Below are 18,086 nucleotides of genomic sequence, written 5' to 3' on the forward strand. Positions count from 1 at the left end.
TTCAGAGATTTATCACAGCCAAGTTTATTGGAAAAGTGTTTGCATGGGAAAACACAAAATCCAAATGAAAGCGTAAATAATTTAATTTGGATTAGGATTCCCAAAAGAGTATTTGACAGATAAAAACATTGCATTTTGAAGTGTATGATGCAGTGGCAACATACAATGAAGGAAACATTATCAAATGTGATGTGCTGAAACGTTTAGGTTTCCAACCAGTATACAATACCATTTCCACAATGATGAAGAAAGACTAAGAGGTGCAGGAAGAAGAGACAAAAGCCTACAACATGCAGCAAAAGGGAAAAAAAAGGCCAGTGAAAAGGAAACTAACACTGGAAAAAGAAGAGGATGCTGTTAATCCGTCATATGGGGCAGGAATGTATTAAAAACTTTGGAAGCCATTTCCCATAACGTTAAAAGTTTCATCTTTGAGGAACATTTTCTCAAAAACTGCTAACAGTATATCAATGAAATTTATCCACAATATTGTTTACTTCTTTTCCTTCATTTTTATAACAAAGTGTAAAAAATTGTATAATTCAAGAGTTATAGAAGAAAAAGTGCAAAATTTTAGAGAAAAAAATAAGTATCTGTTTAAAAAGATTGTAAAACAAAAACCAATAAATATTTCTTAACAAGGCATTATAACTTTGTAGAGAAATATTCACTGAACATGTAGTCCAAATTTCAGAGCAATATGTTTAATAGTTTTAGAAAAAATGTCCCTTCTATTTGCCAAAATTAACATGGAGGAGATGGATTGTTCTAGCTCCCATTAAGTGATTTTTTAAATTCAATGCATAATGTTACATTTAATTTATTTTGGATAATATTAATCTGTGGTGGTGCAGGTCAAACTAATGAAGAGATTAACAGTAGTCCTAGAAATTTTCTAGTTCAAATTGATGTTAAACGAAAGAAGTTAACATATGGGTCAAATTCTGAGAATAAAATTGTCATCACTTTCAGACTAGGTTTTTTATCTCAGTTGCCCCGTTTCTGATCTTTTACAAACGTCAGGTTTAAACGAGGAAATGTTTTTTTTAAATAAAATTAAAGTAGACTAGAATATAATAAGTAGGAAGAATCATGTGAGAGGCTTTATTTGAGGAATCTGGACTGCCAACTATTTGAAGGACACATTCCAAAAACGCATTCACAGAATCAAGATGTTGATGTCTCCAGTATGCAAGTACTGATGTATCTGATTGTCTTTACATGAAGTGCATAGGGGCCTGAAGATGTCATTATTAGGAAGCAACTGATTGTCTACATAAAATAACTTCTCAAACCATACGGATGTTCAGCGATTTTCCTTGGTAAATAAAATGTCGTGTTTTCTGAAATCAAGCAGTATAGAAATCGTGGATTATATGCGGTAAATGGTCCCCAAGTGTACTGTGGCAGCAAGAATCTAAAATCTCGGAGGAGTGGCTTGTCTGCAGATGATATTTACATTCCAGCAGTTGGTTAGTTTGCCATAGCATACCGCATTTTCGTCTTCGAGCGTTATTTATTTCGTAAATCTGTTTGTGGCCCCTGATTTATCCCTGAGCGAAATCTATTTTCGAATCTAACATTTAGGTTTCGCCTTCATTTTATTTGACTCTTGTCACAGCTCTAATGCCATAATCTACATACTAACATTAATACCTGCATATGATTTCAGTTGATGCCATGTAAAATCTGTGCAACTATGTAGAATTTGTGGGGTCTTTGTGAATGGTAACTCATAGTGCCACAACAGAAAGCCACAAACTGTGGTTTAACACTCCCTTATACAATTTATAACAGGTAGGAAATGAAGGAAGATGGGGTTTCACATCCCGCCGACGTCGGGATCATTAGAGACGGAGCACAAGCTCGGTTTGTGTCAGTAATGGGGAAGGAAATCGACCGTTTCCTTTCAAAGGAACCATCCCGGCATTTGCCTGGAGAGATTTAGGGAAATCATGTAAAACCTAATTCGGGATGGGCGGAGGCGGGTTTGAACCATGGTCCTCCCGAATGCGAGTCCAGTGTGCTACTCACTGCGCCACCTCGCGCGAATATAACAAAAGTTACTGTTATTAGTAGTGCTGTTATCGACATCGTCTCCCTAGGCACATGAAGATTACAAACAAATGTGTAAATACTTGCAATTTAACCATAAAGTAATGAATAAAAAAGGAATTGAGGGCTAATAAACGTAGTACGAGTTGTATTACCTTACTGGAAAGATGTTCACATTCCACTTGTTGAAAGTGAAAAATTTAATACAATGTGTATAGTAAACTAAAAGAATTCAAGAAAGGCGTTAAAAAAAAGATTCAATGAATTGTAATTCTCTTTTATTTTAAATTTATTTTTGCGCGTGCTCTTGGGGAAACGGAAATCAATTGCAACTGCTGCTAATTATAGCAGTTAATTTTCCACAGCGGAGCTTCTCGACACAGTAGCGTTCGTCATACTGATTGAAATTACTTGGTAAACTGCTCGTATTTGAGTTTCGTGGCGAGTGACACATTGCAGGTGATGTCGCATGCGATAGATCGCTGCGACTCGTCGCTTGTGTTTTTTTTTCCCTTTATTGAATTTCGAAACCAGAAGGAGAAGACAATAACAATAAAAGTAGGCGATAAAAACGGTGACTTAAAGTGTAAAATGGCGGAAAATTGTGGAAGATAAAACATAAAACAAAGGGGCGATGCTAATAAAATACACAGGAAGCAGACATGTAGAATAGTAAGACAGACAATTAAAAAAATACGTCCACAGTCTGGTTTCTGTTCGTAAGAGATATAAAAATCACACCCAGCGACAATATGATTTCTGTTCGCAACACTTCGGAAAAGACGAACAACACTGAATACTCACTTAAAACACTGCACTAAAAAGTTGGCACGGGGATGTCAAACCACAGCCAAGGGGAGATGGGGGGAAGAAATACGAACTGGTTGGGAGCGATTTTGCGTGTGTGTGTGGGGGGGGGGGGGGGGGGGAGGAGCTCGTTATTATATAGCCGACAGGCCCGATACAGTCGAATGTGTTTCCGGAGTACAATCTCGACCGTCTTTTATTTGATATTTCTGCAAATCGATACCCCACTTCGATGTGAATAGTGTAATATTCGACTTTTAGGCGTTTCGTGTCAGGTGCTTGCTAGGGATGCTGGGCAAAACAACAATAGAACAACAAAGTTAAGGAGGTGTGGTGTTTGAAGCCGTAATCGGAAAACTTGTATATGGTTTAGCAGCAGAGTTCTGAATTTAACTAAAGCCATAGAATAATCATCCTACAGAATGGTAAATTGATTTTGCTGTTTTTTTCACCCTATTTGTGATAGAAATAAGGAATTTTGACATCTAAATTTAATTGTAGCACGGCCGTGTCAAGACGCGAACAACTGCAGAACAGCAAGAAGTAAAGCGAAAGGAACGAGAAAAAAAAGTTAAACTGTACCGTGCTGGAATGGAGAAAGTTTTCAGGAAGGTAACGTTACTGAATTTTCCATTTTCATGTCGTCTCTGTAGCAATTAAATATTTATTTGCTGCTTTGATATTCATATTAGGGAAGGTAAGCAATCTGCCACTGTAGCTGTTACATAAATATTTAAGCAAGAAATACGGCCATCTGAGAGCACTGATCATTTATATTAGATTTACCTGCGAGCAAGTACTGGAGTATATAAGACAGGAACAAACTGATAGTAAAGATGTGGTCCAAGTCATTCGCTCCACATAGAAAATAAAATTCATCTGTGTAGAAAATATAGAGTATTTGCGTAAATTTTCGTTTACAAGATATAGTAAAAAAACTGAACTGAATACAGAGCAACATTGTGAACGACATAATGACAAGAAATGTTACTGTATTATCTGTGACTGCATGTCAGTAAGGGGTTAAACTGAGAGAAGGGATGCAATGTTTAAGACACTGGACTCTCACTCGGGACGAATGGGTTTGTAGTGCCCATTCTTCTATCCAGATTTAGGTTTATTGTGGTTTTTCTAATTCTGATTAAGGCATATTGTGGGGTGGTTTGTTTGAAAAAGAAATGGCCAGTTTCCTTCCCTCATCATTCCCAGTGCAACTTTGTGTTTCTCCAATAGCTCATTGCTTAACAACTTGATATTGTGGGTCCACCTTGATGCAAAACACTTGTGTTTTTGTTTATTTTATTTTTCTCAAACTTTTTTCACTGACTGTATTGCCATCATCAGTGTTTCTTCTCTTCATCATCAGCATCATCATCATCATCTTCTTCTTCTTCATTCTAAAACTCCCCAAAAATAACACTGTTGTAAGCATTATAAAACGTTATTACATGTGTACTTTTTGGTTCCTAATATTGTATTCTGTGAATAGTTTCATAGTATGTTATTTGCTTTGCCATTATTTCTGGCATATATTTTGTGTTAACATGGCATTAAATACTAACCAGGCTTTCCTACCTCAAAGGGGTATGCAGATCTTCTGACTATCTTTACAAGACTGGAAGGGATTAAAGTGTTGACCATTATGAGTACACCCCATCTTAGAGAAATCTGTTCTGGGCCAGGTGATCCCGTTTGTACAATTTGTTCAGTCTTTACTGTGATGGTCATGCTGGTGGTTCAGTGGAAATAACCTTCATTCTGTATGAACCACTACTCCACAGAGAATTGGGACCGATGACCGTCACAGTCTGGTCCCTTTAATCCCACAAACCAACCAACCACAGAGAATTTGAAAATCTCTCTTCACCATCATGACACACTACTGGTGCTGATTTGAAGATACGCAATGATTATGACAACTGCCCATCAATGATTCCATGCCTACCATTATTTCTAACATATTTGTATGTGTTATCCATGGCACTGTCACATATTGACACTAGACCAGTTCATGTACCTATCACATGTTGGACTGAAAAGGACAGTTGTTCCAATATAGTGGAGATGCTGAGTTGCAGATAGGTACAATGAAGACACTTTCAGAAAGTGAGCTTTTGACCAAAAGCTCATCTTCTGACAGTGTTTTTGTTGTGCCTGTCTGTGACTCAGCATATCCATTGTATGGTGAGTTGCAACCATCCTTTTCATGATATTGTTAAATTCCATCGTGGATTTTCCATTGTTTGACATGTTAAACTGAATGACATGCACCTGTGAATATTGGCCAGATGCCGTTTTCATGTTTAATGCATCACTGCACTCCTGGGAAGTTGAAACTTATGGGTGAAAGTCAGTTGAATTGACAGCATATAAGAACAGTCCAACAACTTTTAGTCTTTGTGAAATACTCCATGCAGGTTCTTAAGCAATTTTACCCAATATATTGTACATTTTTCTTTTTATCATTTCAAGTAAATTTTGATTTTGCCAGTCACGTGTCTACCATGGCTTCTGCAAACCTTATGTTCAGCTGGTAACAGCAACTTTCTTTAGATATGAGATGAACTATTCTGAATCCACATCAAGTTTAAAATAATGATAACTCTTAACACCTACCTCGAGTTAATTATCTGCCTTTCCATAACACACAGATGATGTCAATATATTTGAATCTATATCTATACTCTGCAAATCACCATGAGGTGCATGGCAGAGGGTATGTCCCATTTTACCAGTTATTAAGGTTTCTTCCTGTTCACTTCACGTAAGGAGGGTGGGAAGAGTGATTGTTTGAATGCCTCTATGCATGCAGTAATTATTCTAATCTTATCCTCATCCCAGTCATTATTGAAGGATTTTATATTGTGATCAAAGACTGGTATTAAAAAATAAATTTGATGCTTAATATGTTCACATCATACGGCGCATGGTCTAATGGTGTCGCTGCCACTTGGGTCACGGGGTCCTGGTATCAATTCCTAGCCAGGCTGGAGATTGTCTTTGCACAGATATGCGGTGTCTGTGTTGTCCTAATAATTTCATTTCACCTTAATCACAAATTTATGAAAGTTGCTAATGTGATGTCAGATGGAGAGGAATGCACCAGGCAGCTGAACAACCCCAACCAGGATCTTCCAGACAATAATGCCATACAATCTTCTCTCTCTCTCTCTCTCTCTCTCTCTCTCTCTCTCTCTCTCTCTCTCTCTCTCTGTCTCTCTCTCTGTCTCTCTCTCTCTCTCTCTCTCATCTATTCCAGTCCAACAGTGAGTGGCGCTCATCATTGCAAATTTGGTTTCCACTCTGGTGTCAAGCCTCATATGACACTAAGCATCCATGCTGCGTAGTACTGCCGTCTAGGGAAACTTGTCTTAACTTGGTGTCAAACCATAGTAGTTGTGTTTAGCGAAAAGCTGTAATTGTTATATTCAAGTTAGTAGGTGCAAAATGACTAGTTCTTCACACTCAGTCTTTTCTGAGGAAGAGAGGGTAGATCTTTTAGTGGAATGTCCAAGTGAAAAAGAGAGTGACAGTGATTTTGATGATGACAGTGATTCATTTGAGTGAGATGACAATGGAAACAGACCACCCTGGAGAGTTTCAAAAAATATCAGCCTTGTAATGCTTATGTAATTATGTTTAAATGAAAGAACACTGTTTGTTTTAATGTATACCCAAATATTTGGCCAGTAGCTTCATTGTATTCACAAAGAGACTCACTCTGTTCTGTGGTATGCTTGCCGTCTAGGTGGCTGCAATTTAAGTAAGAGTGCACAAAGGTGCCATGTGTCTGAATAACGGAGTGCAAAGGGTTAATGTGACCGAATTATTTTCCCTCTTTTTGCTGAAGTGCACACTCTTTGTTTTCTTAATATTCACTATTAACTTATTACATGCTGCCATATTATGAACATTCTTGAGGGTTTCAGTTGCTTTCTTTGATAAGAGTTCTGGTGTTTTATCAGTGATTATGTTGCTGTCATCAGCAAAGAGAATTTTTTTTCATGTGTTATACTGTGCGACATGTCTTTCATAAATATTGAAAACTTAATTGGACCCAATGCACTACCCTGAGGATGGCCTATGTTCATGTGTTTCTTGTCTGATAGCTATTTTACTGCGCAATTGTCATAAGCAGACACGTGAACTATCTATACCTTTTTCACTCTGTTTTACTGGAACTACTCGTTTGCTGTTGCTCTTACGCCTAGTGCTTGTAGCTTGTTTAGTATTTGGTGGTCAGCAGTGTCAGATCCATACACAGGCTTAAGAACGTAGCTTGCTCGCCAGGTTTCGAGAGGGTGCGTTTCTGGATGAGGTATCGAATATATTGCTTCCCCCTACTTATACCTCCCGAGGAGATCACGAATGTAAAATTAGAGAGATTAGAGTGCGCACGGAGGCTTTCAGACAGTCGTTCTTCCCGCGAACAATATGCGACTGGAACAGGAAAGGGAGGTAATGACAGTGGCACGTAAAGTGCCCTCCGCCACACACCGTTGGGTGGCTTGCGGAGTAAAAAAAAAAAAAAGGTAAGTGCTCGTAACACAGTCATCCTTGTCAAGACCTTCAAGTGGCACATTTGTGAACTTAGTTATGGCTGATATTGTACCTCTCCCACTTCGGAACCCAGAGTGTGCTTTACTAAACAGGTTGTATTTATTAGTGTAATTTTCTTTCGTGATTGATTCATGTATTTTTGAGAAAATCAAACAGTAATGAAACTGGCATGTGGTTTTCATTGCTGTCCACATTATATTTCTGTAGTAAGGGCACAACTCCTGTGCTTTAAATATTTTGGGAAAATACGTGAACTAAAAAGACTCATTTATTATGTTGTCTAAAGGTGTGGACTGAGTGCAGGCAAGTGGTTCTCTGATGGATGGGGGAGTAGGCGCAGAAGATGAAGGCAACCAGTGATGACAAATATTTATTGCGTCTACAGTAGGCGGGGGAGGGGACAGTAGCATCTGGCTAGGATGGGCTGGCAATGGTGTGCCGAAGCCAACGCTTTTCATCAATAAGGCGTGGCAGCAACCTTGCTCAGCAGTGCATTGTACTGCCTTGGTGTTGTGTCAAGCAGCGGTGCATCTGCTCTTGTAATTGAAGTCAGAATGAGGCAGTGTGGGGCCCTGGTGGTAGTCTGTTGTTGCCCAGGGCCAACACAACATGCACAGCATGACTGGACAGTCAGCTTGAATACACAACAAGTCTAGTTGCAAAATAGATGACACACACACACACACACACACACACACACACACACACACACACACACACACACACACACACACAGCTCACACACATGACTGCAGTCTCAGGCAACTGAAACTGATTGTGGTTTCAGTTGCCCAAGACTGCAGTCGTGTGTGTGAGTTGCATTTGCACGAGTGTGTGTGTGGAAACTGAGTCTGGTTTTAGTTGCCTGAGACTGCAGTCGTGTGTGAGTTGCATTTGTGTGTGTGTGTCATCTATTTTTGATGAGGGCCTTACTGACCGAAAGCTTTATTTATGACAGTCGTTTTGTTGTGCCTATCTGCGACTCAGCATCTCTGCTATATGGTGAGTGACAACTTTCCTTTTTATAATATTGTTACATTCCATCCTGGATTTTCCATTGTTTGATTATTGGGAGATGGGACTACACTACGCGAGGTCTGTACCTCAACCGGACTGGGAAAGGGAGGTTTGTGGAGTTGATTAGTGAGAGTACGGCATGTGAGTGTAGGGCCACACGAGGTCAAACACCTATTGTCATATGTATGAGCACCAGGCCTCTTTTAGGATAAATTGTAGCAACAGCCTCATGTCCCTCAAAAGTATCTCAACTGGTTCAGAGTTTTCTTCATTGTGTACCTGAAAGGTAGAAAAAAATGTGCAGTATGTTAAAAATAAAGTACATCAGCTTGAAGTTGAAATATAGCCACTGAACAACTCGGTGGTATTCAATACAGATCAATGGTGTGAAAACATTGAAATACACTGCATAGAGCTATCATCATATGAATGTGCAAGATGCTATTGTAGAATTTCCCTAAATGTGGAGGATCATGTGTTGCAACAAAATATTCCTAAAACACACGTAACACCCACAGTGACTTAAACTGCAAGCATGAACTGAGGAAGACAATACTAAAATTAAAAAGTGAGAATTCAGTAGGCATAGAGGAGGTTCAACTTTCTTTTCTGAAGGCGTGCATCACAGCAAACAAACCCCATTAACAAATTGTGGTGATGCAAGACCTGATGTGGAAAACCAGGTGCTTGCCAACACCCAGACACCCACTGGCTCAGCATTTACACCTGGCCAGCAGTTTTGCAACTACAACCCAGGAAATGAGCCAATAACCAGTGTTTCGATATGTTTTGGCGTTGCATGGCAGGAGGTAGAAGGTAGGAGAAACAGTGTCAAATGTCATGTGTGAGTTAAAAGCAGTGCCTCCTCTACATCTAAATGAGTTTATAATTGAAGTCAGTGGGAGGAAGAAGCCTGTGAGATAAGTAACGGCAGTGTAAAAGGTTGTTTAGCACCTCAACATAATGTACAGTCTTAAGGGAATAACAGTTGCAATCTGAAAGTCTGCTTTCTGAACATTCAATGAATAAATGATTAATAATATATGGTAAATCATTTTGGACTAAAGAATAAGTTTGATATTTCTTGTTTGTGTGGACATTGGGCTACTGAGAGTGAATTTGCAGTTGTTAAATTATTTAAATGCAATACATTAAGTATTTACTACAGAAAATTTGCACATAAGAGGTGATGTGGTAATCTGTGAGTGGCATTCAATCAGTAATGCTACACCTTTTTTTACTTGCCCAGTTTCAATTGAAAAAGTGCAGAGTTTATTGTGGCACATTGTAGAATATTCCCACTTCAGCCCCGATAGTTTCATGACGTTCGGACAGCTGGTGACGCTATACATAACCTTCAAAATGGCATCTGTAATGGAGCTGCGTTTCAAGCCAAAACCTGTCATTGAGTTTCTTTTGGTGGATAACCAGAGCACCCTAGATATTCATAGGTGCTTATTGAATGACTAAGAGACTGGACAGGGAACAAATTCATAATAAGTCATTGAGCAAAACATCTGTCATCATCGCAAGAAGGTCACATAAACCTGTTCGATCTCCTGTGTGACAGCCAGCTGCATACAGCTGTGACTCCTACAATGTTGGACTGTACAGACTCTCTAATTCGAGGTGATTGATGGATCACAAACAAATACCTCGATGCTGAAGACACACTCATTCCACAGGTTGTGGTACTCAAAGGTGTCTTGTTCGACCACCAGTAAATTGAAGAAGTGGCCTCAATGTGTTTGTCACCACAAAAATGCTAATGAACTTCTCCTTCTCAATGACAATGCAAGGCCTCACACAAGTCCGCACACCCGAGAGGAGCTCACAGAACTTCATTGGACTGGTCTTCCTCATCCACCTTACAGCCCGTAACTCTCACTTCTTACTTTCATCTGTTTGGCCCAATGAAAGATACACTTCACGGGAAACAGTACATTGTTGCAGCAAGATGTTGGCTCCAACGTTGCTCAATAGAGTTGTACCGTGCGGGCATGTAGGCCTTCCCACTAAGGCCATTGCATGGAATAGATAGGAATTATATTGAAAAATAGAGCTTTGTAGCCAGAAGAGTGGGGAATAATATGGTGTATTGGAATCCTGAATGAGTTGCCTTACTTATTGAATGCCCGCCGTATGTTAACCAGTCACTCAGTTGCTCTGTTATTAAACTGGATACGGATTTTTTGTATGAAGAACAGAACTTTGAGGCTGCTGTTATAGTCACTGACAGTTTTAAATTAGTAATAATAAACTTGTAGAGATCACCTATGGGTAAGAGTGAGTGAATTTGGGAGTGGGGTGCTCTGGAACAGTATATCAATTTCTCTGAGGCTACACTTCACCGTCTTCTTATGAATCCGAAATGGATCAAAACAACTTCTTTGTAGGAAAGAATACTTATCCAGAAACACTTTCATATGATGAAAACAAACACTAAAGTTTCCTGAAACTGTACTTCTTGTGCCCACAGGGTGTATCTCGGATCTCCATAGCAACAAATCTTGGCCAGATTCATCCAGATCATACAGTACAAAGCGAATGCCACATTTTGTTCCATATGTTGTTTTATGAAATTCAGATGCTTGTGCTCTACCAATACTGCAACTTGTTTGAACAAAAGCACCACTAGTACACTCTTCTGCCTCCATACTGACTTTCCACAACAGTACTGACCAGTCTGAACTAGAATCTTAAAAACATGGGTAACGTGTAATTGTTGCTTGTGTCCTTTGTTGTTCCTGCCTAACAATGACTCATTCTGTCCCTGAAAACTACCATTCTTTAACTTTCTGTTGCCTAATGGTTCCCAACAATTGCTGCAGCTTTATCTGAAACAAGCTGTCTGCATCATCACTATTACTTGCTAAATCGTGTTAAAAGAAACGTAACCAAATACATCCCTGTCAACTTTTATTGTACACAAATGCCTTGCAATAACAAGTTGAAATTTTGCCATATATTATATTATGGTCTACTTATGCAGTGTGTGAAATTTGGCTTGGACACCACTTGTCCCTTTTGTGCTACCACACTTCGAAAATCCATGTTTTTCAGGTAATTTTTCAAAGTTTTGTATATTCGTGTGCATGTAACTCAGTTTTTGTGACTGATATGGGCATGATGAGTTCTGTGTGCGTTTAGGCCACATTAAGCTTACCACAAAAAAATGTATACCTTTTTTGAGTGAATTATATTTGGCATAGAGGGCACCTACAATATGTACCTTTTAATGTATTACATTTTTTTAATCATTTTTTGGAATTTTTTATTTTCCCTCAGAAATTACGTTGTTGGTGGTTTGATTCATGGAGTGTGTTCTCTAAATGGATGTTACTGGGTTGTAAAAGTTTCACTTGACTGTGTGGAATAGTTCCAAAGTTATTAAGACCTGAAGTTGGGTCTGAAGAATAGATTGCCAGATGCGGGTTGCAATTTCCGGGTCACGCCACCTTCTTTCACAAGTCATAATTCTGGAACTAATTGACAGGAGAAACTAATACTTTGTACATCAGTGTTCCACACATGGTAGAATTAGTGTACTGAATTTCAGTCAAATCTGAGATTATGAGCTGGAGCCCCTCGTTGAACTGACATGGAATGATCCATGAGAATTTGAAGATGGGCAAATTTTTGGTGCTCTTATGGTGGATGCTTCCTGAACCACGGCGTTTCAAGAGGCACCGTACCAAAGATTTATATATCACATACAGGAACACCAGAAAAACATCATCCGCTATATCACAGTGTGGACAAAAGTTTGTGCTGAGTGATCATGACCGTGGGTACTTGAAGAGGATTGTGATGAAAAATAAGAGGATGGAGGATGACAGCTGCAAAAGTCACTACAGAACTGAATGTCGCACTTGCAAGCTCTGTCAAATAGCCACACACAAAGGGAGCTCTATAAGAAAGGAATTGCAGGGAAAACTGGATTTCCAAAACCACTCATCAGTGATGCAATTTTCCAAGAGAGGAAAAAAAAGTGCCAAAGCCATAAAACTTGGACTATGGAGCAATGGACGAATGTAATTTGGTCAGATGAATCTTGTTTTGTTCCCAACTTCTAGCCAAGTTTATGTACCAAAAGTGAAATGTGGTAGGGCTTAATAATGATTTGGACACCTGTAATGTGGTAATCCATTGGCTACATGGTTACTCTGCAAGATTACGTTACTGTGAATATATTTTGCAATATTGTTGTGCTGTTCTTGGCCTTGCAGTTCAGTGCAGTATATGGGCACAATATTATTGTCAATAATATTGAGCATGAGAGGGCTGCTTAATAGCTCTAGTACGAATCTGTGTGATCAGCAGTCATCGTCCTACACACAAATAGTTTCATGACAATGCACTGAGTGACTGTGAATTTGAAGTAATCATAATGAGAGTAGCTTGCAGATTTCTAAGACAAATGAGTGGAAGTGTCTGTGAATCACCAAATTATGATGTAGCATTTCTTTATGAAATTTTTCTTGATTTTTGAAAAAATAATTGAAGCAGAAATTAGGGATGTATTCAAACACATTGTGTGGTATCCTAATCTTGAACTTCGTTTCCTACCTTACATTACAGTCCTCCCCATTGTCATCAATATTATAGTAGCTGATAATGGGAATATAAGTGGTTTAACAACGGACACACAAAAATTCTAAAAACACTAGTTCCCTTTTTCAGTACAGATTCCTGAAAACCTCATTTGGTAGTGTAATTCCTGGAAGAAAGGAGTGCTAGTCCCGCAAGATGTACAGGTGAACTTCTGTGTAGTTTGAAAGATAATAGATGAGTCTATAAGGGTAGTCTGTGAATCATGATTGAATAACTTGACCAGTAGAGCACTTGGGCATGAAAGGCAATAGTTCCATGGTTGAGTCCTGGTCTGCTACACAATTTTAATCTGCCAGGAAATTTCAGCATTACTTTCTCTTCAGATATTTTGGTTGAAAACCATCAATCCATTGACAAGTCCAAACAGTGACAGTTGTTAACTTTCTTGACAATGACTGGGAGTTATTCAGTTGAAATATTGGAAGAGGAAATATTGATAGTGAGTGCCCGACTCAAAAATAGCAGAATACTCCTTATACAGTTGTAGATGGGAAATGTATTTACATTAGTATGCAACAGGCACCTGTTTGAAGAGCAACTGCAACATTAGTAATTTCTTTTTAGAGTACTTAATGTTGTATTTCCTCAGATAGTATGACTTGGGTAGCACATAAAACTTATAATCTGGTAACATCATTAAAGCAAGTAATGTAATTTAGTTGCTATGAAAGGCACAGAGCAGTCTCTTTCTATAGCTTCTGGTAGCCTTGTCACATTGATTCAGTGTTTTGTGTATGATTTTAAAATTCTATTTATTGCATAGAAAGTTATGTTGTCTGAGGTGGTGTGTACCTCTGTAAAGTTATTAAAAGTAAAGTTAACATTAGTATATACCTATACTAACAAAGTAAATACCTGTATTCTTATAAAAGTTGTTTTTGGTATTACTGAAATGGAAAAAAAGGTTGTTAGAATATCACATTACCTTCTATTGACATAATTAATTTGAATATAGTAAGAACTTTTAACTGATTAATTTATTTTTTAGCGCAAGAATGATGAATTGGATGAGGAGCTTCTTGAAGCAATTGGACAGCTTCTAACAGCTAACCCAGATATATATACACTATGGAATATAAGGAGAGAGACACTACTATATTTCCAGGAATTCAGGTACATTGTGAGTAACATTAAGTGTCTTAAGACGTTAACATGTTGCCACCTGAATCTGTTTTGTTACAGCCTTCAGCACATTTCATCATGGTGTCTACAGTTAATACCATACAATTGATGCTATTCTGATGTTTACTGTTGGTCATATACTGGTTTCTATCTTGACAAGTGGAATTTGATTTCTCACATTCAAGTATACATTTCTCTAAGATTGTTCTGTCTTTTGACACCTTTTTTGAGTAATCAGTCTTCTGACTGGTTTGATGCGGTCCACCACAGATTCCTCTCCTGTGCCAACCTCTTCATCTCAGAATAGCACATGCAACCTGTCTTAAATTATTTGCTGAATGTATTCCAATCTCTGTCTTCCTCTACAGTATTTGCCCTCTACAGCTCCCTCCAGTACCCTGGAAGTCATTCCTGATGTCTTAACAGATGTCCTGTCATCCTGTCCCTTCTCCTTGTCAGTGTTTTCCACATATCTCTTTCCTCTCTAATTCCGTGCAGAACCTCCCAATTTCTTAGCTTATCAGTCCTCCTAATTTTCAACATTTGTCTGTATCATCACATCCCAAATGCTTCGATCCTCTTCTGTTCCAGTTTTCCCACACTCCATGTTTCGCTACCACACAGTGCTGTGCTCCAGACGTACAGTTTCAGAAACTTCTTCCTCAAATTAAGTCCGATGTTTGATATAGGTGATCATTTCATGTTCATTACTCTCCTGAATGCATTGAAGATTTAGAACAATACTAAAATACTTGTGTCACATATGACAGATACTGTGTGTAACCATGTAATATATATTTTGTGTTTTCTTTTATCACTCCAAGCATCTGTTGCTTTTTGCACACATAGTTATCCAAAGTGATGTAATGCTTCCACTTGTAACATCCTTACAACTGCTGGGACATCAGACAAAGGGTCTGATAATCATTATTTTACGAATAATTAGCCTATTTTTGATCAGTTTTGTATTATCAGTGTCTAGGTATTTAAATTAACTTTTTGTAGCCGGTACTTTTATTTCATAACCTCTTTTGCTTTATAATGTGCGATTTGCTAGTGATTTTGAGGTACCAGTTTCTGTGTCTTTCAGGATTTCATCCAGATAATGTGAGACAAAATGGTAGACGTTGCATTAATGCATACAACAAAAACGAATTATTGCCCTAGCACTGATAATGTTATCATATTGTGCCATGGTTGTTCTGAAATTTACAGTAAGTTGGCATCTTGTCTAATACAACAGGACCAGTTGCACATCACCTTGAGAGACCTCGCAAGAGAGAGAAAAACAGATTTATGAGTTTGCCAAGAAGATTATTAAAATCTGTAAAAGCTGTTCTAATATCTGAAAAGCATGAATTCTTCCCATTTTGTCTGTACGTGATACTTTCATATTGTCCGACATTTTTATGAGAACAGTGAGAGTAATGTTATACCTACAGATATTCGCATAGAAGGTTATTTGTAATTAACTTGTCATTCATCATCATCAGTTATCTGCTATAGTAGCAGGGCCTTTGCCTCTCCATTTTCTGCGATCCATTGCTTCCTTCTTAAGGCTGCTGTATGTTGTACCGTCCATCACGTCATCCAGTATCTGGAATCTCTTCCTTCCTCGCTTCCTTTTCCCTTCTACATAACCTTCCGAAACTGTTTTGATCAGTCCGTCATTCTTTCTTAATATATGCCCAATCCAATTTCTTTTTCTTCTCTTTATTACATCTAGTAACTGTCTTTTCTCTCCCACTCTTCTCAATATCTCTTCATTTTTTACTCTGTCCATCCAACTTACTCTTTCCATCCTCCGCCATGTCCAGATCTCAAAAGCCTCCAGCCTTTCTCTGTCTTTCTTCCTCATAGTCCATGTTTCAGCGCCATATAGAAGAACACACCACACAAGACATTTTATGAGTCTCTTCCTGAGTTCTCTGTCCAGACCGCTGCAGAAAATTCTGTTTTTCTTATAAAACGCCTCTTTTGCCATTGCTATCCTTGTTTTGATTTCTGTGGTGCACTTCCAGTCGGTGTCTATCCTGCTTCCAAGATACTTAGAATTTTGCACCCGTTCTAGTATTTCTCCATTCAGCATAATTTTTATTTCCTTATTTCCTCCTAGTGCCAATACTTTTGTTTTATTTGTGTTAATTTTCATTCCATATTTTTTTCCGTTAGTTTCAATGGTGTCCACCGAATCCTGTAATTCTTTTTCCCCTGTGGCTAGAAGGACCATGTCACCAGCAAACCTCAAACACCCTACTCTTCTTCCTCCAATTTCTACGCCTTTGTCATCTAATGGGCATTGGTCAATCATATTTTCCAAGTAGAGGTTGAAAAGAGTAGGTGATAGACGGTATCCTTGTCTTACTCCTTTTCCTAGTCCGATCCAGTTTGTACTTTTTCCTCTCACTTTAAGTGAAACTTTTCGATTAAGATATAATAAGTTTACAAGTCTTCTGATTTTCCAGTCCACTCTCTTTTCCCTCATTATAGTCGCCAGCTTGTCCCAAACCACATTGTCAGATGCCTTTTCTAGATCGATGAAGCACATATATAGGTCTCTTTCTTTTTCAATAAACCTTCCTCCCAAGATTCGTAGGAACCGTATTGCATCTTTGGTGCCCGTATTCCGTCTAAAGCCAAACTGCTCCTCGCCAAGATTCTCCTCCATTACTTTTTCAAGTCTTTTATTAATTATTCTTAACATCACTTTGGGTGCATGTGAAATGAGGCTGATTGTCCTGTGCTCGCTGTATTTCTTAGTTCCTTGTTTTTTCGGTAATGGAATCATTACTGTTGTCAGAAAGTGCTCAGGCCATTCACCACTATCATATATTTTATTAAATAATCTCAATATTTCTCTTATTCCATCTTGGTTCAAGCATTTTAATATTTCTCCCAGTATCGTATCTATACCTAACGCTTTGCCATTTTTCATTGGAGCTATGGTAGACTTTACTTCTTCGATTATGATGGTTGGTCCTTTCTCATCATCACTTACACTGTTGTGTGATTCAAGTTCCAGAGTTTCTGGTTTGCTATTTGTGTCATATATCTCTTTTAGATATTCTTCATATCTCTGGAGGACATCGTCACGATCTTTGTACACTACCTCTTCGTCTTTACTCAAAATTTCCATAGTAGCACTTCCTGCTCTGTTTTGTTCCCATGTCATAGTCTTTACTCTGTTGTATAGTAGGTTGTATCTTCTCTTCCTGTCCAGTTCTTCAATTTCATCACATTCCTCTTTTAGCCATTTTTTCCTAGCCTGCTCTGTTTCTCTCCGCAGTTCATTATTTAACCTTCGGTATGCCTTTCTTGCATCTTCAGTGCACTTGTTTTTCAATTTTCTTCTCTCCTCCATCTTGGAAATCATTTCTTGTGTGACCCATGGTTTTTTTGACCTTTTCCCTTTTACATATCCTATATTGTGCTGTCCTGCTTTAATGATTCCTTCTTTCAGCATATTCCAGTACTCGTTGGCATTGTGAGGTGGTTCTTTGTCTTGCAATGTGTTGAGAAACTCCCGAGACAGCATTTCTGTAATATGTTCTTTGTTGGATCTTATCTTCTCTAGATCCCACTTCTTCACCATGGTCGCCTTCTTCAGTTTTTTCATTCATATTTCTATTTCTGCCATAAGTAAGTTGTGGTCACTATTAATATCTGCACCTGGTAATGTGTGTACTTTCTTGATTCCATTCCTGTATCTTTCTTCTACCAGTATAAAATCGATTTGGTTTCTGTATTTATCCCCTGGTGATTTCCAAGTGTAGAGCCTCCTCTTGTGGTTCTTGAACCATGTGTTTGCCGCTATCAGCTACCTTTCCCTGCAGAAGTCAATTAGCCATTCACCTCTAACATTTTTCTTTCCAAGATCATGACTGCCTACTATGCTTCCCTCTTTCCCTTTT

General features: G+C 38.5%; 1 protein-coding gene across 1 annotated transcript in view; it reads left to right on the plus strand.

Annotated features, from left to right (window-relative positions):
• Positions 1 to 3,104: 3,104 nt before the first annotated feature.
• Positions 3,105 to 18,086, plus strand: part of LOC126162065 (geranylgeranyl transferase type-2 subunit alpha) — an 81,675-nt gene continuing 66,693 nt past the window's right edge. The window contains exons 1-3 of the mRNA XM_049918326.1: positions 3,105 to 3,287; positions 3,364 to 3,474; positions 14,042 to 14,166. Coding sequence (XP_049774283.1) covers positions 3,285 to 3,287; positions 3,364 to 3,474; positions 14,042 to 14,166 — 239 coding nt within the window. The 5' untranslated portion in view covers positions 3,105 to 3,284. The remainder of the gene's footprint in view (positions 3,288 to 3,363; positions 3,475 to 14,041; positions 14,167 to 18,086) is intronic.

The sequence above is a fragment of the Schistocerca cancellata genome, chromosome 2, assembly GCF_023864275.1.
Source record: "Schistocerca cancellata isolate TAMUIC-IGC-003103 chromosome 2, iqSchCanc2.1, whole genome shotgun sequence".
Lineage (NCBI taxonomy): Eukaryota > Metazoa > Arthropoda > Insecta > Orthoptera > Acrididae > Schistocerca > Schistocerca cancellata.